The sequence below is a fragment of the Hemicordylus capensis genome, chromosome 5 (genome assembly GCF_027244095.1).
Source record: "Hemicordylus capensis ecotype Gifberg chromosome 5, rHemCap1.1.pri, whole genome shotgun sequence".
NCBI lineage: Eukaryota > Metazoa > Chordata > Lepidosauria > Squamata > Cordylidae > Hemicordylus > Hemicordylus capensis.
In genome coordinates this window covers 193,270,368-193,297,201 of record NC_069661.1, presented here as the reverse complement: position 1 = coordinate 193,297,201, position 26,834 = coordinate 193,270,368, and the positions used below count along the sequence as shown (strand labels likewise).

At 48.2% G+C, this 26,834-nt stretch overlaps 1 protein-coding gene and 1 long non-coding RNA gene across 2 annotated transcripts in view; one reads left to right on the top strand and one right to left on the bottom strand.

Moving 5' to 3' along the window:
* The window catches only part of ZDHHC17 (zinc finger DHHC-type palmitoyltransferase 17), an 80,588-nt gene extending 60,509 nt beyond the window's left edge, over positions 1–20,079 (bottom strand). The window contains exon 1 of the mRNA XM_053252738.1: positions 19,945–20,079. Coding sequence (XP_053108713.1) covers positions 19,945–20,007 — 63 coding nt within the window. The 5' untranslated portion in view covers positions 20,008–20,079. The remainder of the gene's footprint in view (positions 1–19,944) is intronic.
* Positions 20,080–20,092: 13 nt separating this feature from the next.
* On the top strand, positions 20,093–25,397 carry LOC128326245 (uncharacterized). Its single transcript, XR_008307904.1, has 2 exons — positions 20,093–20,489; positions 25,140–25,397. It is a non-coding gene; the product is annotated as an uncharacterized LOC128326245 (long non-coding RNA).
* Positions 25,398–26,834: the final 1,437 nt, after the last annotated feature.

The following is a 26,834-nucleotide window of genomic DNA, read 5'->3' as shown; positions in this document are numbered from 1 at the left end:
GCCCTAGGCGTTATTTTCCCTAGATACGCCTCTGGCCCTCAGTCATTGATAAAGCTCTCCTCCATGAAGTTATCCAAACCCCTCTTCAAGCCATCCAGGTTGTTGGCTGTCACCACATCTTGTGGCAGAGAATTCCACAAGTTGATTATACATTGTGTCAAAAAGTACTTCCTTTTGTTGGTCCTAAATTTCTGGGCAATCAATTTCGTGGGATGAACCCTGGTTCTAGTGTTACATGAGAGGGAGAAAATTTCAATCAACTTTCCCTACACCATGCATGATTTTATAGACCTCTATCATGTCTCCCCACAGTCATCTTTTTTCTAAACTAAAAAGGCCCAGGAGTTGTAGCCTTGCCTCATAAGGAAGGTGTTCTAGTCCCCTGATCATCTTGGTTGCCCTCTTCTGCACCTTTTCCAGTTCTACAAAGTCCTTTTTTAGAAGTGGTGACCAGAATTGTACACAGTACTCCAAGTGTGGCCGCACCATAATTTTGTATGCAGAAGCCATGCTGGTTCTCCTCCAGCATGGCCAGTTATCAGGGTGGATTTGATTTAAATCAAACTGATTTAAATCACTAGCAGGGTGGATAAAAATCAAAAAAATCCGATTTAAATAAAAAAATCCGATTTAAATCAAAAATCCGATTTAAATCAAAAAAATCAGATTTTTTTGATTTAAATCGGATTTTTTCTATTTTTATCCACCCTGCTAGTGATTTAAATCGTGATTTAAATCAAATCCACCCTGCCAGTTATTCTATGTCCTTTACAATTTTATCCTTGAGAATGCTTTCCATCAATTTGCCCGAAATAGACGTTAAGCTAACAGGCCTGTAATTTCCCGGATTGCACCATGATCTGTTTTTAAATATGATGAAGTTTTTGTTGAGTTTTATTTATTGTTTTAAGTTGTGTACAACACCTTGAGATTCAGCTGTTAGGCGTTTTTAAATGTAATAAATAAATAAAGCACTAGGCATACTTCAAGTGCTATATGAACAACCCTGATCCCACATCATAAGGAAATAGCAAACACTGCATTATACTTCCCCCTGAACCCGCTTCCTGCCCAGTGTTCAGGGGACTTTACAGGACCAAGGGTCAATCTACTTGTTCCACAGTGCTCTGAGGACTCCATTTTGCACCAGTAGTGACTCCTCCTCACAAAATTTCAATTGAAAGAATAAAATGTCACAATGTGGGAGGATCAAATAAAAGTAAATCAAAGGGGGGAAAGAGAAAGATAGTCAAAATTAAGAGAAACATATTTCATGGACAAAAAGAACTAGCTCAACATTTGCACTATTGCTGTTTTTAATAAGACACCCCATGAAGAAATCTGTTTGTAGAAGATACCATCTGGATTAGCCAAGGAAGTGTTAACTTGCCCCAAGTGTACCACTCAGGATGTTGGTTTTTATGCAGATGCCTGTGGCACCAGACCAAAGTATTGGTCTCAAGTATTTATTTATTTATTACATTTATATCCTGCTCTTCCTCCAAGGAGCCCAGAGCAGTGTACTACATACTTAGGTTTCTCCTCACAACAACCCTGTGAAGTAGGTTAGGTTGAGAGAGAAGTGACTGGCCCAGAGTCACCCAGCAAGTATCATGGCTGAATGGGGATTTGAACTCGGGTCTCCCCAGTCCTAGTCTAGCACTCGAATCACTACACCACGCTGGCCCTTAGAACTACACTACTGAAACTGAGAACTCAGTTTTGTTCTCAAGAAGGGGTGTGTGTGTGTGTGTGTGTGTGTGTGTGTGTGTGTGTGTGTGTGTGTGTGTAAGGATCTGACAATCTGAGGAAACTATCCAAAACAACAAAGAAAGCTGACCCTGATTATTAATGCTGCCAAGCATCCCTAAGAAACTTTAACATGAGATAAAGAATGGAGTCCTATTACACTACTAGATTCAAATGTCCTTGGTTCAAAAACAGAAATCCTGCTTTTAAAAACATTCAAGGTGCATACAAGGTTACTTACACATTCCTATCTTAATTGCCATTACCATTTATCACTACTCTGAAATTATACTGCAAAGAATGGAAAACTGCCATAAACTAAGACCTAGTTTCAAGTAAACAAGCTCTATATATTCTAAATAGCCAATAAAACTAGTTATGAAGGTAGAATGCAAGCAGGGGACAGGGTGTTTCCCAGTGTACTGCACAGAGCGTTGCATGTATGACTATCTGCCTGAAGGGCAGAAGTCATGGTTGTGCATTTTGTGCAAAAAGTTCCTGACTCTCCAGGAACAAGTTCATTCCCTTGAAGCCAAGGTGGTTGACTTGCAGAAGCTCAGGAAGGCAGAGAGGTATATGGATGAGACCCTCAGGGATGTAATAGCAGGGGTGCACAACTTAAAATCCCAGTGGGCCAGAAAAAACCATTACGATGTATGTGGGGGGCCAAAGTCAATTATCAGTGCATTAATTATTGCAGTAAAATTATAAAGATAAACTAGCTGAACCCGCACAGAACATCTGTGTGGTAGTTCACTTCCTTTTTGGGGTCAGTTGGGAGAATTTGTTTGGCTGGTACTCCCACAGCTCTCCCGCTCGCGCCGTCTCTCCCCCCCTCGCGCCGTCTCTCCCCCCCCTCGCGCCTCTCCCGCTCGCGCCGTCTCTCCCCCCCCTCGCGCCTCTCCCGCTCGCGCCGTCTCTCCCCCCCCTCGCGCCTCTCCCGCTCGCGCCGTCTCTCCCCCCCCTCGCGCCTCTCCCGCTCGCGCCGTCTCTCCCCCCCCTCGCGCCTCTCCCGCTCGCGCCGTCTCTCCCCCCCCTCGCGCCTCTCCCGCTCGCGCCGTCTCTCCCCCCCCTCGCGCCTCTCCCGCTCGCGCCGTCTCTCCCCCCCCTCGCGCCTCTCCCGCTCGCGCCGTCTCTCCCCCCCCTCGCGCCTCTCCCGCTCGCGCCGTCTCTCCCCCCCCTCGCGCCTCTCCCGCTCGCGCCGTCTCTCCCCCCCCTCGCGCCTCTCCCGCTCGCGCCGTCTCTCCCCCCCCCTCGCGCCTCTCCCGCTCGCGCCGTCTCTCCCCCCCCTCGCGCCTCTCCCGCTCGCGCCGTCTCTCCCCCCCCTCGCGCCTCTCCCGCTCGCGCCGTCTCTCCCCCCCTCGCGCCTCTCCCGCTCGCGCCGTCTCTCCCCCCCTCGCGCCTCTCCCGCTCGCGCCGTCTCTCCCCCCCCTCGCGCCTCTCCCGCTCGCGCCGTCTCTCCCCCCCTCGCGCCTCTCCCGCTCGCGCCGTCTCTCCCCCCCTCGCGCCTCTCCCGCTCGCGCCGTCTCTCCCCCCCTCGCGCCTCTCCCGCTCGCGCCGTCTCTCCCCCCCTCGCGCCTCTCCCGCTCGCGCCGTCTCTCCCCCCCTCGCGCCTCTCCCGCTCGCGCCGTCTCTCCCCCCCTCGCGCCTCTCCCGCTCGCGCCTCTCCCGCTCGCGCCGTCTCTCCCCCCCTCGCGCCTCTCCCGCTCGCGCCGTCTCTCCCCCCCTCGCGCCTCTCCCGCTCGCGCCTCTCCCGCTCGCGCCGTCTCTCCCCCCCTCGCGCCTCTCCCGCTCGCGCCGTCTCTCCCCCCCTCGCGCCTCTCCCGCTCGCGCCGTCTCTCCCCCCCTCGCGCCTCTCCCGCTCGCGCCGTCTCTCCCCCCCTCGCGCCTCTCCCGCTCGCGCCGTCTCTCCCCCCCTCGCGCCTCTCCCGCTCGCGCCGTCTCTCCCCCCCTCGCGCCTCTCCCGCTCGCGCCGTCTCTCCCCCCCTCGCGCCTCTCCCGCTCGCGCCGTCTCTCCCCCCCTCGCGCCTCTCCCGCTCGCGCCGTCTCTCCCCCCCGCGCCTCTCCCGCTCGCGCCGTCTCTCCCCCCCCACCTGCCTCTCTCATTCGCTAAAGTCTGCAGTGCCAGGCCAGGCCCGCCAGCGTGGGCCAGCCAATTCTCCTCCTCCTGGGTGTGCCTGCCAATCAGGCGCCTCCGCAGCCCAGCCAATCAGCCGGGCTGCCGGGACGCATTTTCCCCAGGCACACCTAGGAGATATATATATAGAGAGAGAGAGAGAGAGAGAGAGAGAGTAATTACCAGTTAGTTGTGGGTCCTTCCCTCCCCACATGGGTCTACAATTCTAACCAAGGATAGTGGCCAGAAAATAAGCCCTGTCCTTGCTCAGTCAGTGGGCACCAGACTGTTCTAGCCCCACTCAAATGCCAAATTGTGGTGCTCCCACTGTTGCTGGCTACCTGGGCCATCAAAAATGTCCCCATGAGCCAGATCTGGCCCCCGGGTCTTATGTTGTGCAGGGTTGTAGCTGACAGCTATCATAAAGAATGAAGGTCTCAGGGAAGGAGGATATCAGTCTGAGGAAGAAAGGAATGCTCTCTTAGAAGGGACCCCTTCATTGGGTGATACACTCGTATCTTCTTCTACAGAGGATACTCTTCCGGGGGCTGGGGACCTCTCAGTAGTGGGTGATTTGATCCTTAGGAGTATAGAGAGATGGGTTTGTGACCCATATGTAGATCACACAGGACCTGCCTGCCTGGTGTGAAGGTTGCAGATGTCACGTGTCTAAATTACTATTAGGCAGTGCTGGGGATGAGTCAGATGTTCTGGTGCACATCGGCACAAACCATGTTGGGAAATGTAGTCGGGAGGTCCTGGAAGCCAAATTTAAGTTGCTAGGTAGCTTACTGAAGTCCAGGACGCTAGGGTAGCATGCTCCGAAGTGCTACCTGTTCGATGCGCAGAGCCAGGGAGACAGGCAGAGCTGAGGGGTCTCAATGTGTAGATGAGATGGTCTGTGAGGTTTTAAATGTGTTGAAACTTATATCACTTCCAGAATCAGAATTTGGTAATGTAATTTTTGTGATTTGAGGCCTCAAGAAGTCACCCTAATCTAGCCTTGATCAAATCCAGTCCAAATGCCACAAGTCACTATATCACTCTGGCAAGGCCAAATGCCCACCTGAACCCCCAGTGGCATGCCTATCCTTTGGGAAAGGCTAGACTGTCACCTGAAACTCATTCAATTCTTTTGCCAAGGATAATTAATGGAGTTTTTTTAACTTTCTCTTTGGGCAAGGGCAAGAAGTCCCAGCAGTATATATGCATAGCACCACTGAAGAGTTGCTTGCTGAAACAGACCCAACTACACTTGATATAATGCCAAGGATGACAAATTTCCTGCAGAATTTTTCCCCATAATTTATTTTTCCATTGCTAAAATTTCATTGACTAACATCTGGATTAGAATTGTGCATGTGCAGCAGTGTAAGCTCCAGACTACTGCTATGCTGTCGCATGAGTGGGAGAAGGGGTGACTTTTGCCAATTTGCCCTTCCCTCTGAAGCCCTGTATGCTACCAAATGTATTCCTGTGCATATCTTGGCAGCACAGCAGTAGTCTAGAACTCACACTGCTGTACATATGTAATGCTAAAACAGATGTCCAGCATTGTTTCATAAAATTCATTAGTACAATGAATTGATGCCAATACAGTACAATATTAGGCAAGTTCAGCAATTTCAAAGTTGTAATTAATCATCTGTTTTTCAGGTGATTATACCCAGGAAGTATGTAAGAGGGTACATATATTTTGTTGATTTACTAAGTACTAGTTGACCCAGGTGAAGAGCATCTGCGCCTCTAGTTCTCCCTTCCGCCCCCCACCCACTCTCAGCTCTCCCCCTGTTCTCGGCTCCCTCCCTCGTTCTCGGCCCTTCTCCCTCCTCTTCCCCCTCCCTCTCAGCTCTCCCCACATTCTTGACCCCCCTCCCTCATTCTCAGCCCTTCACCCGCCTCTCCCCTCCCCCCCCTTTTCAGCCCATTTCGGGGCTCTCTGCACAGGCACAGAGAGATCTGAAATGGGCCGAGTACAGCCCAACCAATCATTCCAATAAAACAAATTCCTTTCCATAAAAATCTCTGGATTTGTTTCAATGTAACAATTAAAGCACATCAAGTGTTTTTATTGATTCCACTTCCCCTCATCAAATATTTCAATTCAACTACTTGGCTACTTGAAAAGCCTTAGAGATAGTGTGGGAAATTATTATGGTGGAAGGACTGTTGTTTTTTAACAGTATAAATAGGTTCAAATAACATGCCAAATCAGTTCATGATCTATTTAGGGCACAAGAAAAAAATTGAGAGAAAAAATAGTGCAAATTATATGCAAATGAGGGGAAATATGCATGGGGTAATTTTCTGATTCAAATTTTTCCAGAAAACTCACATCTCTATGTAGTGGCTACAAAGCAGAACTTTCATGGTTCAAATCTTGCTTCTGTCACACAGACTTAGCCAAACTATTATATTTGCTAGAACAGTAGACAACCCTGAATTTAAGATGACCCCCTTTAAAAAGATGGGTTAAATATATGTTATACTATACTAAATATAGGTTATACTATAGGTTACCCAAAAGGAAGAGGTAATGAACTTAAGATGACCATCCCCAATTTCTAACATCAAATAACTTGGAAAAACCCTAGTCTTGGATTCAGATAAATAAAGTATTTCCTCTCAGTCTCATGGACTGAGAATTATGGGGGCAATAATACTAACCACTTTCAAGTCTTCCACTTTCTCAATCTGAGAGAAGATATTAACTGTTTCTTTCCTTGCCATTTCCCCTATTTAAATTTTGTCCCTGCCGCCCTCAGATTCCCACCTGCTATTAGCCACATTATTAGATAAGACAGATATATAAGTATATCATTAGGAGACTCCAAATAACAAATCAACATGGAATGCTGGCTATGGAAAATTATGGTTTTGTTCTGAGTGGCAGTATCAAGGCACTGTGTATGCACATGCATTCAGAGTGGGGCCTTCCTAATTCAACTTGAGCAGGATCTAAAATTAACCAAGTGGACATCAGAAAACTTGTGAGCATGTGCACGCCTTGGAGGGAACAGTGGCTGGAATCCAGCAATCTACAACTAGTTCCAGGCACACAAGGATTTGAGGTTGTGTTTATTAAACACCACTCTCTCTGTGTCACTTGGCAAATCATTTTTTATACGGAGGACTTCCAAAGCAGTTTTCATCAAGCCAGGAAGGCTGCTGTTCAAAGAAAATGTTAAAAATCACTGCATGCATATCAGCCCTTAGGCATGCCTAAAGCAGCTCTTTGGATATCACTTACTATGAAAGAGATGATATGGAGACAAAAATACTAATGAAATAAGCACCTTAAACACACACACACTTTGTGTACAATCCGCTCTTAAAAAAATCTCTGCATCCAAAAAATCAGCAGTTACAACACCCTCAAACAAGTTACCCAAGAAATTCTACTAAATGGATTTTACTTTGTTTTTAAAGGAAGGTGAGTTCAAAGGAAGGTAAACTTCAAAAACTAGGAGAAGCTTGTTATTTGCAACAACTATTTTTAGCAAATCAATAGTACTAAAAACTGTGCTTTAGATAGTCAAAAATAAATCTCAAACTGAAAGAAAACAGTAGACTTTATTCGGCAAAAGTCAGTCATTTAGCATTAATCCTCTACATTTTCCAATATGCTTATCATGTTTTTACATAACAAAGAAATGAACAGATGCATGACCAGAGCCTTTAATCCAAACACTGTGTTTGGAGGTCAAAAAGATCATGTGATTTTATGCACAGCTGGCGTGGAATAAGTCATTGCTTATTTTAAAAAAATGTCCAGAACTGGACTGCTCTGATTAGCTGACATTCTATCAGGCTAAAATACACATCCATTAAAATCAATGGGAAATTTTTCATTGTCTTCACAAGTTGCATATTCTGTTCTCAGTTCGCTCAACCTGAGTTAAGGAAATCATTCATTCTAAATACTGAATAAAAAGGTCAAAGAAGCCTTGGCATAAATATAAAAGGACTCAAATAGTCCAGTAATATTCCACAGTAACAAACATTTTCAGTCACTGATGTTTACCAAGACAGCATCTCCTCAGCAACATATAAATCTGATATGATTCTTAAATATAATTGCTGATGGAACAAATCATGCCAATTGCAGATTATGCCAAATCTTCTTCATATATATTTATCTAAGGTGTACCCATTGCTAATCCCATGTGTGGCAGTTCTCGCGAGAGTTCGCGAGCAGCTGCCGATTAGCAACAGGGACGGGAGGAAAGAAACTGCTGGCCAGGAGAACGGCCAAGCAGGTGGGAAGGAGAAGTGGAGGCCAGGCCGGCCGCAGGCCGCTGGGTGGATAGAGAAAGCGGCAGCCGGGACAACCGGCCGCTGGCCGGAGAGGAGGAGCAACGGTGGACCAGCTGGCAGCAGGGCAGGGAAGAGGAGCACCTAGCTGGGCAGGGGGTAGAAGCGGTGGCCAGGCCGGCTGGGAACCTGCCCCGCCCCCTCACCCTCCCCGCAGCTGTGGCCTCCGTGCCACCCCCCCATCCCACTGTATAGTGTGTGTATAGTATAGTATAGTAAGAGCCCCCCTTGCCCCCCCCGCCACCGTAGCCAAGTGGCGACTCTGCCTCCCCATCAGTTTGCCACTGCCACTCCCTGGCAGCCTCCCAAATAACAGGGAAGTCAATCTGCAACCCATTTTGGTCATCTGCACGTGCACAGAGACCACTCACGTTACCAGGCGAGTGGGTGTAGGAGCTGCTCTGCCCACCGCTGAGCCCCCTGCGGCCACCGCAAGCCCTCCACCGCTGCTGCCATTGCCACCATGAGGCCGAAACACTTTGCAAGTATCCCAGTCACCATGTGCGCACCGCTCCCCCCCCCCCCGCTGGGGCAGTGGCAGGCAAACCAAGAGCGGCTGCTGGGCTGACCCTCTGCCGCCGTGACCCTTGCGTGGACAGTCTGTCAGTCCAGCGGTCACTCCTGTTCCACCACCCCACCACCACCACCATGGGAGCTGGCTCCAGCCCCACCCCCCCGCACACACACACAGTGGCTAGAATACTTGCAAAGATCAGCAGTTTAGCTCAGCAGTGGGTGGGTGATGCTGATGCTGAACATCCATCCACCCACCCCATCCACTGGCCATATGCTACTGCCCCGCATGTTCGAGGGCCCCACACACTCCCCACATGGAGCGCATTTCAACATCCCCTCGCAGGGTGCGAAGGGCTCCCTCTCACGCAGCTGCAAGGTGTGAGGGCAGGAGCACGCCCAGGAAGGAGAGCCCCATCCTCCAGCAGGGTGCCGCAGAACGGCCCTGGTTAGCAGTGGCCAGTTCTGTTGCCACTGCCATGGCCCAGCCTGGAAGCGAGCGCGACAGCAGGCCGAACCTCTGGGAGTCTCTGGAGGTGGGATGTGCGGTGGGCCCGTTGTGATTCAAGAAGGGGTTCCCCTGCCTGCAGGAAGGAGCCATCCCACCCGCTCCCTGCCTGTTGGAGACGTCGTCGGACCCTCCCAGAGCAGCCGCTGTCTGCTTGGGAAGGAGGAGAGCGTTGGCAAGACTGCTGCTGCTCCCTACCCTGCCTTTCCCTGGATTCTGAGCGGGGCAGGGACTTGATTCTTGGGCTGCTCCTTCAGCACCTCTGCTGAGCGCATCTCTAGCCTGATTCCCTTTAAACTGGCTCCCAGCAACAGCAGCAACACTCCCTCCCCCTCCCCACAGGCACCAGGAAGGGGAGAGCAGCAGCGCCATCACCTGTGCAGTTTCCGCCTAGATAGAGCAAGGGTGCTGGTGATCTGAACTCGGGTCTCTCGAGTCCTAGTCCAGCACTCTAACCACTACACCACGCTGCAGGCAAGGGCAGCTGCAGGCAAGGGCAGGGACACTCCTGCTCTTGTCCAGTGACTTGCAGGGGACAGGAAGGAGCACAAAAATCCCCATTCAGCCATGATACTTGCTGGGTGACTCTGGGCCAGTCACTTCACTCTCAGCCTGACCTACCTCACAGGGTTGTTGTGAGGAGGAACTTGAGTATGTACTACAGCGCTCTGGGCTCAGGAGCTCGGAGGCTGGGGGCAGCTTCGGGAGCTGGACAGTTGGCTCTGAGGGCTGCGGGCAACAGGGAGCTCGGAGGCTGTCAGGCGAGCAGGTGACAGTCCCTGGCAGTGGCAGGGGGAAGCAAGGACTGCGAGACAGAGATAGAAAGACAGAGGACAGAGAGCACAAGACTTGCGGGGGGGAGACTTGCGGGGGGCGAGCGGGGGTGGCAAGAGTGAGCGAGAGCATTGCGGGAGTGGCGAGAGACTTGTGGGGGGCGAGAGTGAGCGAGAGCACTGCGGGAGTGGCGAGAGACTTGCGGGGGGTGAGAGACTTGCGGGGGGTGAGAGACTTGCGGGAGTGGCAAGAGACTTGTGGGAGGCGAGCGGGAGGGGAGAGAGAGAGAGAGCGTTGTGGGAGTGGCGAGAGACTTGTGGGGGGCGAGCAGGGGGGCGAGAGTGAGCGAGAGCGTTGCGGGAGTGGCGAGAGACTTGCGGGGGGCGAGAGTGTTGTGGGAGTGGCGAGAGATTTGTTGGGGTGAGCGGGGGGGCCGAGAGTGAGCGAGAGCGTTGCGGGAGTGGCAAGAGACTTGTGGGAGGCGAGCGGGGGGGCGAGAGTGAGCGAGAGTGGCGAGAGACTTGCGGGGGGCAAGAGCATTGTGGGAGTGGCGAGAGACTTATGGGGGGCGAGCAGGGGGGCGAGAACATTGCAGGAGTGGCAAGAGACTTGAGGGGGTGAGCGGGGGGCGAGAGTGAGCGAGAACATTGCGGGGGGCGGCAAGAGCAAGCAAGAGTGTTGTGGGGGTGCAGTGCCACAGGCTCAGTGCAAGACCACACAGATGCTCTGTGCAGGGTCAGCTAGTAAAATGTAAAATGAATGAATAGTATGACATGTGTCCGTGCAACTATTCCCCTTAGGGCATAGGGCTGCTATAGGAAGAAGGATTTGAGCTCCCTGCCTGGCATCTCCAGGTCGGGCTGAGCTGGAATCCTGCCTGAGAGCCTCGGGAAGCCACTGCCAGTGTATAGACAGTATAGACAGTCTAAGCTGGATGGACCAATGGTCTGACTCACTGGAAGACAGCTTCCTATGTTCATATTTCCCCTTGGGCTCATTTGAAAGGTGCCTGTCACTTTAAGAAAGTTGGAGCGAGTGCTGCTGAGAGCTGTGGCTGGCCAGGCTTTTCCCAAACATTCTGCTTGCCTTGCAGGGCACTCTGGTATCCTGGCTCTATGGTATCCCGGTGAAGAGTGGGGAAGGGAGCCTCAGGGGGTAGGCAACCTCCCCTGCTTGCTGAACCTGGTTTTAGAGGAGGGGCTGGGAACTGGGTGACCCTCTTTTGACAGAGCCCTGTTTGGGAGCATGCTGAGGTTCCACATGTAGTGCTAACCCCGCCTTCGGACCCACCTTCGGACCTCAAGCCCTGTTTTTGCTGGTCGTGAGAATAGCATCAATGTTTTGTTGAACAGCAGTACATAAATATTGATCATCATCATCCCACCTTAATGGCAGGCCAAAGAAAGTGATACACTTAAAGACCATAAAGCACAGCACAGCATAATAATTAAATAGTGGGAGCTACAAGTCAGTTCTCAGCTGAGCCACAAAGGCACAAGACCATCTTGGGATATCCACTAACTTTTAACTCAGTCCCACACTATAGGGATCATACTAACAGCCTCTTACAAGTTGTTTTAAGGAACTGTGTGAAATATTTTGAGAAGTTTGAGCATTTTTCTATTACATTCAAATTGTTACTGTAATTATCTTTCTGTTTATGTCAGCTTTCAGCAGAAACTGAAAATTTTGTTCCTTTCTCAACAATAAAGCAGTCAAGCCACTTGTGGGAGGAGAGAATGAAGCTACTCTCCCGATTGATCAAAACAAGGCTAATGGAGCTCAGCCCAGTTTTCATCAATAGTGGGAACCACCGGGCTCGCTGGCAAGCCCGGTGGTTCTCTGACAGCTAGCCAGCCCAACAACCCCTCCCCTTAAACGAGGTTAACCTTGTTTTATTGATCGTGTGTCAGTCGCGGCTGCTTGCAGCCGTGGCTGGCACACTCGGGAGGGGAGAGGGGCCACAGGAAGGCGCTCCCCTTCCCTCTTCCAACTGAAGCAGCTGCTCATCTGAGCAGCCGATCCGGCTGCCCAGCAACGAGCGACTGCTCATCTGCAGGGAGAGCAGGCCAAGCCCGTCTCCCCACCGGACACCGTCTGGCACTTCACATGAATTGTGTGAGGTACCTCAATGGGTAGCATTCTCTTGTGGAGCTACGGATTGTTGGTGGAAGCTTTTCTGTGAATGGAGACTTGCATCATGCCAAGACTCCTTGTATGAGTGTAACCACCACCACCACCCCGCTTCCATTCATGGAAGGAGCTTCCATCTATGATGTGCTAAAGGTATGGATGCTACACAATGTTCTTCCCGCCACCCATCCAGTGGTATATCTTCAGAAGCAGTATCTGTTCTCCTGTTTCCCCATCTTCTTCCCATCAATGCACTTCAGAGTCATTCAGGAAGAAGAGAAAGCAAAAAAGCCAGCATTCAGCCACAAGGAAGGAGATAGGGAGAGCAGTGATGGAAAAGCAATTGTTTTGCTATCTGTACTATACACACCTTACCAATTTAAATGTAAGACCACATTTAGATTGTGATCCCCTTGGGTAGGGGTGCAATGCTGGGGAGTGCGAACCAGGAGCTTTAAGAAAGAGAACAGGTCCTTACCTGTTCTCTGCTACCCCATGCAGCTTCCTGCTGGGCCAGGATGTGTCCCGCACGCGGCACTAGCACGCACATGGCATATGCATGGGTGCCATGAGTGTGCTGATGCTGCATGGGGGTACGTGGGACGCGCACCGCTCCAGCAAGAGGATACATGGGGTGGCAGAGAGCAGGTTAAGGACCTGCTTTTCTCTTTCTTAAAGCTCCTGCTCCCCAACAGTGCTCAAAACACTGTTCATGCGCACCCCTATCCTTGGGATAAATACCTGCTTTTGCGGGAGAGAAAAGCCCCGATTTCCAGCAACCCCTACAGAGCAGGGTAGCCATTTGGGGGCACAAGCAAGGGCGCATATGCCCACATGGGCTGGCAGGGGGAATACTTTGACAGCAACTTGGCAGCAGTCACCAAGACATGGAGATCACTAACCGGGATACCTGGCCCCAAGGCTTTCCTCCAAAGAGTAACCTGGCTCGATACAGAGCTCCAATAGCCTAACACACTCGTGAGAGAGCGGTCCATAGGAGATGGGGATGTTTTGCCGTCAGGCATCATGACTGCATTTGCTTGGCAATTCTCTCCTCTCACCTCTGATGGTCTTTCTAACAAATTGTAAGGAAGTGTCCCATGGCCCGGCACTCATAAGTCTGGGTTGACATACTCCTTCAGTCCTGCTGCCATTTCTATCGCACTCCAACTGGAGCACTGCTAACCCTGGTGACCGGCTCTGCTCATGAGTGAGCCTAGGGAGTGAATATCCCACACACACCCCCAGGGAAGGGGTTGGTCTCCCCTTCCCCAAGCTTTCTGTTTAAAAAAAAAAAAAAGAACTTGGCTGTTGGGGCTGCCTCTTAAACCTGAACCTGGGTACACACAACCAAATGCATTGTCAATTTGGTTGACAAATGCCCCCCTCCCAGCACAGTGATGGGGTGCCTTTCTTAGCCACCTGGAGTGTTTGTGCTTGTGAACATACATCATCAACACTTAGTGCCCATCCTGTCACCCCATCCCCTTTCCCTCCTGCTTGCAAGGTGGAGGGAGCTAGGGACAGAGTGGGAAGAGGGAATGCCCCTGTGTGGCTCTGCTGCTTGACAGGCTGACAAGCCTGAGATGGGATGTGGCAGCATCCCTGTTGCCAGGCAACTCCATAGCTGAATAGGTGACAGGAGGGGTTGGGCTGGTGCTTGGAGTGGGGATAATCGTGGAAACGTCTGGGCCGCCGCCTCTTACTATGATTTCAAAATCAGCACAAAACTGTGGTTATGGCAGTGCCTGGGTTCAGATGTAACCCTTCAGTGGACAAACTGGAGGTCTCAACAGTGAGCCTTTGTGCAAACCGAAAGTTCAAACTAGAGTTTGGAGAGGCAAACTGCAGGTGGCGTTTGGCCCCAAACCACAGTTTCACACATTCGGAAGTACTGGAGTTCAAACATCTGCCCCGTTTAACTCTGGTTTGGCATTACATCTGAACCTGGCCAGAGATACTTTAATCTTGAACTGATTGGGTAAGCCAACAGCCAGCCTAGGGCTGGCTGAAGAAATGGTTATTTAGAAGATGCAGATAATAAGAGTAAGTAGCGAGCTGTTCCAAGATGGGGCCAGCCTCTTTTGAGGCTAAAAACAACAGCTCTGAGTTGTAGTTTTTATTTTTGGGAATGTTTTTTTAAATGCCAGGAAGAGCTAAAGGATTTCCTTTTGTATGCAAGCTAGAATTAGCCATTTGAGACCAAAATATTGTTTCAAGTATCTTTTCAGATCAAGAGAAAGAGAGAGGGTTTTTCACGCCTTGATTATTTGTTAATTATTATTTGTTTATTCTCAAAGAAGATCTGTTTTAACCTATGCATTTATTTTTATGCAAGCCTTTTTTATAATAGCAAGGGGTTTTTTTATGCAAGCTTTTTCCATGTAAACTTTTTCTTCTTTTCCAAGAAGAGCCTTTTATACCAAACCTCTGCATTATAATGTTGATAGTAAGTAGGGTATGTCTTTCTTCTCTCCTATTCTCATGCTGCCCTCTGCTCTCTATCCATTTGCTTCTTTGGCAGTCTCACTCTCCTTTCATTGCCTTCTACACTAGGACAGCCTCTAATTATGAAACAGGAACAGATACAGATGCCTACATTTGCCCAATCTCACAGCCTTTCTCCTACCTGCAGGAAACGCTGACTTCTTAAGAAACCCATATTTTGAAGACAGATGAGAACATACAGGAACAATCTAGAATTAGGGGTGTGCATGGTCCGGAGTCCCCCCCGGTCCGGCGGGGGGGACTGTTACTTTAAGCGGGGTGGTGGTAGTACTTACACACACACCCCGCCGCTCTTCCCCCTCCGGCGCTGGTCCATGGAAAAATCTTCTTGGGGCAGCAGAGTTCCTCCCTGCCGCCCCTGCCCCCGTCGTTGTTTGTAAAGCCTTCAAAGAGACGAGCGCTAGTGGCGCGCATGCGCCCTGCGCGGCACGCACGCTCATCTCTTTTAAGGCTTTACAAACAACGACGGGGGCAGGGGCGGCAGGGAGGAACTCTGCCACCCTAAGAAGATTTTTCCATGGACCAGCGCCGGAGGGGGAAGAGCGGCCGGGGGGGGAGTACTACCACCACCCCCCGCTTAAAGTAACAGTCCCACACACATCTGGACCGCCGGACCGGTCCGGCGGTCTTTCCCATGGCGCCGGACCAAAACCGTGCACACTCCTATCTAGAAAGCATTGATTCCTATGAAAACAATGGCACTGTATCAAACTTAATTCCCGAGTCTTGGTAAGTCTCAACCTAGAATCAGAATCATATGCTTCAAAAAACCTACCCAAATAAATAATTACTTCTCAAGTTCTCTAGCATCTTTATTATCATTATTATTATTATTATTTTCTTAAAGCTTGGTCTAAATTTATAAGGAATAGGAAATTTTCACAATTCAAACAAACAGCCATACGACAGCTGCTGCTGAATAGTAGTGCACCAGTCTTGTTCCCACAGTTTCAACCTCTTTTATTCCTTCTCTTTTACAGCTGGATTCCTTGTTATCTTAATTTCCCCTCATTTCCTTTGTCATACATTAATCTTCTTTAAAAGTTAGATAATATTAACTAAAAGGTTAATTGACATTCAGTGTCAAATTCAAACTGGACAGCTTTTCAATGCATTTTGCGTTGAACTGTTTTCTTCACAGAAGACTGATTTTAATAGAGCATGAAAATTGCTCTAAAGAAAGGTGTTATGTCTTTCAGTAGCTAATTGTAGATGTTTAATTTTTGCTGCTACTTATTCAATGACAACATGTCCATGTGAGTACACAAGGACAGACAAAACTATAACCATAAATAGACCTATGGTTTAAGAAATTCAGTGAATATGCAAATCAGCACCTTGGCACAACCTCACATTATAAAGATCTTTCCCCCACAACATGAACACAGCTGAGACTCAAGAGCAGAAGCTTCATGACAGAAAGCAGAGCTTCAGGGCACTGTGCCATATTCTCCAAACACCGAGATCATGTAAAGGGCTAAGAAAGCGCAATTAATTTATCTGTGATGAAATAACTTTTTGCCTCCCCCCCCTCTCTCAACAGCAGTAAAGAGCCAGTATATTGGGTACATTTAGTTAGTTGTTTATTTACGATCTTAGATCAAACAGGATTGGGTACAGTAACGCCACCCCTTAACCCCATTGTTCTACTGCTACATATACATTAACAAAGGCATAGCATGAGAAATAATAGTTCAACTTGATTCTGCACTTGGTGTGAGGTCCAATTTCTGTGTTCAGTTCTGGCATTACAGTTAAAGGAGAATATTGAAAAACTGGAATTAGTTCAGAGCAGGACAGCACAGATGGGTCTGGAAACCACATCCTATGAGGAATGGGTATATTTAGCCTGGAGAATACTAGACTGAGAAGGGATACAACAGCTGTATTCAAATATCTGAAGGGCTGTCATGTGGGAGACAGCACTCCTCTGTTCCTCCTCAGGGCAGGACCAAAACCAATGGGCTGAAATTAAGAGGAAGCAGATTCAGGCTAGATACTAGGAGGCATTTCCTGACTGCACGTGCAGTTTGACAGTGGAACAATCAGCCTCATGCAGTGCTGGGCTCTCCTTCACTAGTTTTCAAATAGACTGGACAACCATCTGTAAGAGATGCGTTGAAAATCTCCTACTCTGAGAAAGGGCTGGGCAGGGCTCCAAAATCCCTTCCTAGTAACTTTCTATGATTTCCTTCGAACTGGAATCCAAATCAACAGCTTTTAATTTCAAATACATCAGCACTAGGCAGTGCTTGCTTTCTAAAATGTGAGGTGCTGGGCCTCACTCACACCCACCTGGAAGTTACATCTAGCAGAGCTGGCAGGTGCAGATTAACCAAGAGGCAGAGGAGGCGTCTGCCTATGGCGGCAAAATCTGAGGAGCGGTGGCAGCAGCAGTAGCTCCGGGGAGTATGGGCGAGGGGAAAGTCCCCCCTTTTACTTTCATTTTTCAAAAAGCCGCGGCGGCAGCAGTAGCTCCAGGGAGGGGGGTAACCTGGCAAGGGGAATGTCCCCCCTTTTGCCCCTTAAAGATCGTGGCGGCAGGATAGGGAGCGGGAATGGTGGCGGCAGCTGGCTGCAGGGGGTGGGGGGCGAGGAGGGGAGAGTCACTGTGTGCCCCCCTTTTTACCTCTAAGCCTGCTGTGTGGGCAGTAGCCTTCCTCCTCCCCTCCTACTAGGTGACTGAACGGCCGCCTGACTCTGCTATTTGCAGCCCATTTCCAGCTTTCCCTTCCCATTTCCAGCTTTCCACCCTCTCTCAATCCTAAGCCTCAGCCTCCTTCTCTGATATAGTGCTAATTCTGATCTCTTTTTACTTGGTTACTGGAATGATTACTGAGGCACTTTGAAGACTTAAGGAAAGAATGAAATTTAAGTATTTTATTATCACAGAACCTCAAAGTCCTGGCCATCATCCCACCTCTGTGTGATCAAGTTATGCTACTTTGAGAACAAAATTTACTCTTTACATACTCAAAGCCATGCTGCTATACAAACTTTCATAACAGAGTACTGGCATAGCAAACAGTTTCCAGGACTGTGGCCTGGTAAACCCTAGCTCAAATTAAACCCTAGGGAAACTCAATTAAAACTTTTAAGGCAATGATTATATGTTTTGTTTCTGATGCAAGTATATTTAGTAATGCCTTAGGTGAAATAAGACCACTTTAAGGGACACAGCGGGGAAATGCTTGACTAACAAACAGATGGTTGCCAGTTCGAATCCCCGCTGGTATGTTTCCAACACCTATATCAGGCAGCAATGATATAGAAAGGAGTCAAAATTGACTTGACGGCACACTTTACTTTAGGTGAAATAATACTCAGTCCAAGAAGATGTGGGTTTTGGTGTGTGCATTGCCCACCACCAACTTCTAAGGCACCCTATGTAGCAGAGGTAGAAAGTATATTTCCAATTGCTAGGCATCAGCATTATCTTTTTAAGCACTGAAAAGGTCAAGCATGTAACTTTTCCCAACCCTACCCTTTAGAATTCCAGTACTTCTCTGCTCAGCATTAGGGTTAGGCTTTACAAATATATTATTGTAAAGCATCAACTGTACTCTTCCACTGAGGAGACTACAAAATATACAAGCATGATCAAACTGAAGATACTCAGACAAAAGTTAAAGACACTCATCATGATAAACATATCTGGTGAGTAAAATAAAAATTAAAAAAAAAACCCTCCCTGACACACCTTTTAATGACAGAATCTTTTACAAACCAGCCTAAAGCATGCCTTTCACCATAATAGGTGGGTGACAACTAAAATTCTTCAAAGGCTGCTTTCCAAGCAATTTACTGTGTTCTTCATCTATTTACTAGAGTTGTGTGAAATGCTTATATTGTGGTGACTAAAATAAAGAAAAAGTTTCAAAGTAAGCCACCAGCAAGAGCCTTCACAAACAAGCATACCCTCCCTCTGCTAGTGCTTTACTGTACTAGCACTATCCACACACTGAAATATCTCTTATCTCTAACTCTAGAAGGGATGAGGCTTGTTTTAAAGGGCAGGAAATGTTAGATTTTTAAAAAACATTTTGACATATGAGACTCTTAACAAAACAAAAGAAAAACAGTTTTAAGTGAAACAGCATGCAACTCAGAGACTACTGGGGCATCTAATACATAAAGCACCATCTGATATACCCACAACACAACTACAGCCTTCTTCTGGTTAGAAAAGTGTGCTTATAGGGGCCAAAAAGCAACCAAATTGTGGCTTCCCAATAACTCTAGCTAATGAGTCCAGATTTCAAGGAAACTACTATTTATCCAGCAAATCTGACTAAGGCTACAATTCATTGCACCTGTTTAAGGAATTCTGTTTCAATAATATTTATTATTTTATTGATTTTTAGATTTGCATCCTGCTCTTCCCCCAAGGAGCCCAGAGTGGTGTACATGGTTATGTTTATCCTTGAAACAACCCTGTGAGGTAGGTTAGAGAGATAAGTGACTGGCCCAGAGTCACCCACTGAGTTTCATGACTGAACAGGAATTTGAACTCGGGTCTCCCTGATCCTCACCCAATATTCTAACTACACTGGCTCTCACTGTGACATCTCTCTACCTCTCTGTGTTTTACTGAAATATAAGCCACACTAATTCCCAACCTATACAACATTTTTAAAAAGAGTCTGAACTTGAAATCCAGGTCTGTACCCTTTCACCTAGAAGGCAGAGAAGTGGAACCAGCAAACAGCCCCTGGAGTCCCATGAACTGTGCTTGGACAATAGGGAGGGCTTATGCCTTTAAACAGGCAGAGAAGTGAGTGATGGCGTTTAACCGAGACAGGGGAAACTGCGTTTCAGGATCAACCAGCTGAAGGTCTAGGAAACAGTGACAAGGATGCCACCGCTACCTCCCCTCTCAAGTGAATACAAAGCATGTAGAGCCCCTCACTCAATGGGATGACTGAGGAAAGAAGGCGCAGGGGCAGCGATTGCCCAGGATGACCCCCCCTCCAAATGCTCCCCCCACCCCAACGCTTATAGAAAAATCGGAACAGCGAAAAGGGGAGGAATGACTAACTGAGGGTCACCCCCAGGCTGGAGGGGGGGGCACATGCTACAGCCGCCTCCCCATCTTCCCCTTAGGAGGACCTAGTCAGGCTCACCCGCCGCGGCGGCGTATCCCTCCCTGCCAATCCTAATCGCGCCTCCGGGCCAACCTCCGCCCCCGCCCCAGGAAGGGAGTGCCAAGTAGGGCGGCGGCGGCGGCGGCAACAACCACCCTTTTCCGCTGCTGCTCCTCCTCCACCCTGACAGTCTGCTCCTTCTCCAACGGAGAAACACAGATGGCCGAAAAGAAGCAGGGCCTCACCTCCGGGTGCAGGATAGGGACACAGCCCGCTTCCTTCTCGTACTCATCCAGAGGCGCCGCCATCTTGGTGCGAACGCGCCGCTCGCTGCATGCCGGGTAACGCGCTCCCTCACGACCTCACTTCTGTCTCTGTGCCGGGAGAGGAGGGGGGAGCGAGCGAGCCTCGCGTCTGTCTGTCAGACCCAGAGTAGGGTCGGCTGCACCAGCAGCCCCCAGGAGGAGCTGCGGGGAGGCAGGTGTGAGGAAAAGCAAGAGCCGCTGACCCGCAGAAATTCCGATCCTCAACTTTCATGGGCACTTATTTATGGGGTCTCAGCTGCAGCAGGTCCCGCAGGACTCCTTGTATCCATACGCACGTGTATGTCCATGTTGTGTGAGACAGTGTGTATTCTTAGTAGGATCCTAGAATTGAGAGCGAGCGAAAGGCAATGTAGGGCCACCAGCAGCAGCAGACGACGACAAAAATCAAGGTTACCCACATCAACCAGACTGTACTAGAGAAAAAGATGTACTGTAGCAAAGTGTATCCCACAATTTGAGAGAAGGTACACTGCAGCAAAGTACTTTCTTTTACTATTTGTATTGTTTTTAATAACTTGCTGCTTTCTCGTTCACGACTGAAATGTGAAATGTAACTATCATAGCTCCAGGTCTGTTTGTGGCTTGGTTGCTCATGCCGCAAAACCCCTCTTTCTTCACCTTGCCTCCTGGGACTTAGAGGATTTACGAAATTCAGAACTGTCCAGCACTTATGCCTGTATACAAAATGAGCACCTCAGACATTTAATTAGCTGTCTGTAACTGAATTATCTTAAGGGACTTAAGGTAATTAGTGCCACTGTTTTCAAAGGAGCAATGGTTTTTGGAATGTTTGTATGGCAAATATTCTGTGAACAGAGCAGAACCCAAGATGCCCTGCATCGGGGAGGAGCCACTGATCATCTCCCCTCTCCCCCTGGCTGGGACTCCCACCACAGGTCACCTGCCAATGCCATCACCAGCCACCTCTTTCAGTCACTCACCTGGCTCCCATCCTCCTTCCATTGGCTGGGCTCCTCCTGATGAGGTGATGAAAGGAGGATGCGCATGCACTTCTATCCAGCTTGTGCTTCCAATGGAAGGAGAGCAGGCCTGGGAGCCAGGAGGCTGTTGGAAGGAAGGAAGGCCTGGTTGGCAGGAGGCAAAGGTGGCTGGTGACAGTGTAGGTGGCTAGCTGGAGGGAAGGGCTAATGTAGAGGGAGGGAGGGAGTGGGGGGTGCTTGTGCACTTGAGCACCCTGTGAAGACAGAACTGTAATATTCTTTTGTTTAGTGGGTCCCAAGGGAGAACTCACTCAGTCTGTAGAGGCCCTGAAGGTTTTGTTATCCTTGGTCATCATCAGGCAGAGAGAGAGATTCTTATAACAGTATCTCTCTATTGAAACTAAACACAAACATGAAGATACTACATACTACTACTTGCAGGTATATAAAACACAACAAATACTACTTCTAACCATGCCCACAGAGTAGCCAGAGGTAACCGGGGTAACTGTATTCTAGTCTTCTTAAATACATAACACATTTGCCACATGCCCCCTCTTTACTCTGAGGAGTCACCTATATAATTAAGCATTCACCACACTTATTCAACATATGCAAACGCAATCACAGGAACATGGAACCAGAGGTTACCAGCACTTAGCTCCAGGGGCGTAACTATAATAGGGCAAGGGGAGACAGTTGTCTGGGGGCCCACTGCCTTGGGGGCCCCCCCAGAGGCAAGTCCCATGACTGACTCCCCCAGCCGTGCACCCGCCTGGTCTTCCTTCAGTTGTATTTATCCTCCAAAATTGATGTGAGTATTAAGACCTGGAGCTACTAGAACAGCATGTCTTTCTCTAGTACCATTAAATGACTTGCACCAATCTTGCTACACCCCTGCTTAGCTCACCAGTGGAGATTAGCCTTTACTGCTATCCTATTATGTAGTTCTTGAACTTGAAGGGTAGCTTCACCACACATCTGTTTCTAGTATGCAGGGTTTCACCAGGCAACTCCATAGATGGTGATAACTTCTCAGCCATAGCATGATGTTCTTGTTCTTGCTAGACACATGTTGCTTCTGATGGTGGTTCTACTACTGATCCTTGGGGTAGAACATCTGTTTCTTTTGGTGCAGATGAGATATCTCCTCTGAAGTGTTTGTAGTTTTTCCTGCACATGCAGCTATTGGGGGTCTTTACCACATAGGAATGTGGTTCCTTCCTTTTCATTGTGATAGATGCAGGTACCCAACCTGTACTTGTTTGCATCCTCACTTTCTCCCCCTTACTTTCTCCTCCAAGAACTCAAATGTGAAATTGCTGGCCTCCTTGCTAAAATATATAACTTATCCCTACAATCAGGCTCTGTACCAGAGGACTGGAAAATAGCCAGAGTAACACCAATTTTCAAAAAGGGATCTAGGGGAGATCCGGGAAATTACAGGCTGGTTAGTTTAACGTCTGTTCTAAGCAAATTGATGGAAAGCATCCTCAAGGATAAAATTGTTAAGCATATAGAAGAACAGGCTGTGCTGGAGAACCAGCATGGGTTCTACAAAGGTAAATCATGCCTCACAAACCTTTTGGAGTTCTTTGAGAGTGTCAACAGGTGTGTGGATAAAGGTAATCTAGTTGACATAGTATACCTGCACTTTCAAAAAGTTCTCAACAATGTTCATTTCAAAGACTCTTGAGAGAACTTAGCAGTCATGGGATAAGGGGACATGTGTGGATTGGTAACTGGTTGAAAGACAGGAAACAGAGGGTAGGTATAAAAGAGTGTGCTCACTCCCTGCTCCAGCAGCTTGCTACTCTCTGTCCTGAATTTACATTTCTTAGCAAAATAGTTTAGCCTGAAACACTTGCTATAAACTGCTCCAAAAGCAGGGCATGATCTGGGCTTGTGTGCATTTCTACATCTAATGCAGGCTCTGTTCATTGTTGCTGGCTTCTTGTGGCTGAAATTTGAGCTGTGTCTCAGGCCATTCAGTCTCTCTTTGCTCAACTGAAGACTGTTTGCACTTGAACAGTGCTGGAATGCTGCCTTCTAAATTGTAACTTCTCCAGCCATTTCTTAAACTTGGAAGCTTGTTATGGCTCTCGATTTGCAGATATCAAATGCTTGTGCTAGAGTGATTTTCTAAAAGCCTCTCCTTTAGTTTGATATCAGTCGTTGAGAAAACAATTTTGTCACTCAGCGTTAAATCTTTTGCAGATCCAAATCCACAAGCAGGGGTGGAGCCACCATTGGGCGAATGGGTTCAAATAACCCAGGCCACCACCAATCAGGGACACCCACCGCATCTGACATCAGATGTGGGGGCGTTATTTCATTCCCAAACAGAGCCGTGCAGCCCTGTTCGAAGCCGAAATCAGCACACGCTGCATTGGCGGCGCGGCTGGAGTGACTCTCCCTGCCTTAAAGGCAGGGAGAGCCGCTCCTGGTCTCGCTGCCAACACAGCAGGGCCAACCAATCTTCCTCCTAAATGGGGCTATGTGGCCCCGTTTAGGAGAGAGATCGGCCCATGCTGCTCAACACATGGCGTGGCCCCGTTTGGAAGGGAGACCCCCCCCCACATATCTGATGTCAGACATGGGGGCGGGGCCAGGGGGCCATGGCGGCAGCCACACATGGGCCTCTGCCAGCCTCGCTATGCCCCTGTTCACAAGGTTGTGCTATGTCCCTGGGCTCTGTGACAAAGTCTATGCCTGCAGCTTCATCATATTTAAGTTGCCAGAACTTGTACCTTTCAAAAACAGGGTTTTTTCTGGAGTCACAACAGTTCTTAAAAGCTGCTAGTATTTCTGCAAGAGTTTTGTTAGTGGGGTCTGCAAACACACCTCGCATTCTACTGTAAAGTTCCCAGGCTTTCCCCACTAAGCAGTGAAGCATGCCCGCAATCTTGTAGTCTTCTGACTCCCTCTCTTTCTTTGTGACTTGGAGATATAGCTTAAGTTGATGTTCATATCTCCTCCAATTTTCTCCCAAATTTCCACTGAAAGACATGGCATCTGGAGGCTTAAACAGATCCATTTTGGGCTATATTTTATTTATTTATTTATTTTCACACGTATATCCCGCTTTTCCTCCAAGGAGCTCAAAGTGGTGTACATGGTTATTTTTATCCTCACAACAAACCTGTGACGTAGGTTAGGCTGAGAGATACATAACTGGCCCAGAGTTTCCCAGTTAGTTTCATGGTTGAATGGGGATTCAAACCCAGGTCTTCCAGGTCCAAGTCCAACACTCTAACCACTACGCTATGCTGGCAGTCTGCATTCTCTGGTTTCGTTTGGTAGTGCCCAAAGGAATAAACAGACCAACTTCTGACACCATGTGATATTCTTTTGTTTAGTGGGTCCCAAGGGAGAACTCACTCAGTCTGTAGAGCCCCTGCATGTTCTGTTATCCTTAGTCAGCATCAGCCAGAGAGAGGGTTTCTTATAACAGTATCTCTCTAATGAAACTAAACACAAATATGAAGGTACTACATACTACTTCTTGCAGGTATATAAAACACAACAGAGACTACTTCTAACCATGCCCGCAGAGTAGCCAGAGGGAACCTGGGTAACTACATTCTAGTCTTCTTAAAGGTTCATAACATGTATTCCACAGGGACCACTCTTCCCTCCCTATGCCCCTGGCTAGGAGCCAGAAAGTGGCAACATGCAGCCGGTGAGGCGTTTCCCACAGTCCTTGGTGAAGGTATTTGCCCCCAAACACACAGGTGTTGCCTGAGGTTGCTACTTCACTACACATCATGGATTGAGCTGGTCCTGGGCCATCACTACATCTTGTGGTATTAATTCCCTTGATTAATTATGAAAAAGTATGTTCTTCTTTTCATCCAAATACACCATGACTAAGGTCTGTGTTTTATGGTCCAAAATGGTAAGATGCCCTGTACATCTTGATGAAAGTAGGATATACATCCCTTAAAATAACTAAATAAGTATATATTTGCTGAGGAAGAAAGGGAAGAAATGCAGAATTTATTCCTGCTTTAGAAGACAAAAAGAGAAATTGTATTAATACTTCAAATATTCCATATTTGTAGTAGCAGTAAGGCTGCTGGCTGATTATTCCTTTGTTAGGCTAAATAGCTTCAAGCATTAGTGCTAATGTCAAGATATGGTAACTGGAGATCTTGCTTGTGTGTTTTGAAGGAGATAGCCATGAGGGTGAAATCCCTCCAGCTGACTGTGATGGAGCAGAAAAACCTTTGGCAGCTTAGAAGAGGCAAAGAAGCAAAGAGAGAAAATAGAGCTAAGATGTTGGAGTTAGTGGAAATTGGGGAGGCAGCTCTGTGAGGGAGTGGGGGCTGTCCAAGCTGCTTTTTGGGAGACCTTTTGCCTTATAAATGTCTGTCACTTTCATTTATGCTCTGCTTGTTATGTCTGCAAATAAAGCAATTACAAAACTGTCCCAAGTTTCCACTGCTTTCTGCTCTACAGCAAACCAAACTCGATAGCATCATCCAAGAAGTGGAAAATGCCTAACAATAGAAGCCCTATTTAGACATTATGCTGCATGTGCATACAGGTGTCCATACACATGTACATATTTTTGTGCGAATGGCTATACATGTGTTCACTTTAAAAGTGAACCTGCGTATGCCCCCACAAATGCAGGTTACACTTAGGAAGTGTACTGCTGTACCATGAATAACATGTGGATAACTACCTGAGTACAGCTCTGTATGTGTGCACACTGTGCATGGATTGTATGCCTGTTGAACATAACAAGTGGACAGGGCTACACTCCTCTTCAGATGTTACCTTTTCTGGGGACAGCCATTGTATTGTGTGAGAGAGGCTGCAGAAACATATTAGGGTTGGCAAGGCTCCCAGATTAGCCTGGAATCTAATCAGCATTGATCTCTGTAACTATTAGAAGCAATTTGGGCTATTTTTGTGGCTTGATATTGTGGGGTAAGCAGCAAGTGGCCAAATTTGCAGATGACACTAAACTATTTAGGGTAGTGAAATCCAAAAGAGATTGCAAGGAGCTCCAAAAGGATCTCTCCAAACTGGGGGAGTGGGCAACAAAATAGCAAATATGGTTCAGTTGTAAGCAAGTGTAAAATAATACATATCGGGGCAAAAAACCACCCACAACTTCACATATACACTGATGGGGTCTGCAGGGGAGAGGGGGCCTGTGTTCATCCCTCTCTCTGGTGGCCCCCCAGATTGAGGGAGATAATGAAGAAAATAGGGAGGGATGGAGCTAGAGGGCCCTCAGGAGCTGGAGGCCCATGTTCTTTGAACCCTTTCGCTCAATTATAGCTACGCCCCTGGGAGCTGTCAGTGACTGACCAGGAGAGGGATCTTGGGGTTGTGGTGGACAGCTTGTTAAAAGTGTCGACTCGTCACTTTGAAAAAGGCAAATTCCATGCCAGAGATCATTAGGAAGGGGATTGAAAATTAAAATGCTAATATTTTGATGCCCTTTTACAAATCTATGGTGTGGCCAAATTTGGAGTACTGCCTGCAGTTCTGGTCACCTTATCTTAAGAAGGACAAGTCTCCTTCTACATGGAAATTGGCTGCCTTCCAGGCAACTTCTGCAGTAGACTTAATTCAATTTGCCACCACATCCCACTTTGCTGCCCTCATAGGCCCCCCTTGCCACCTTCCTACCACCTCAGGGGAGGGAGAAAATAAAAGCCCATCAATAAAAAAGATGAGGACGGGAACTTTTTTTTAAAGTACAAAAGTGCCAGAGTGCTTCTAGAGTCTCCTTGTCAAGCAGCTAATTCAGAACCAGGAAGTCACTCTTCAGAACTTGTTAGGAAGGACTCGTCCTTTCCAACTCTAGCTTCATCAGTGAGCAAAATAGCTCACACATATACCTGTGCT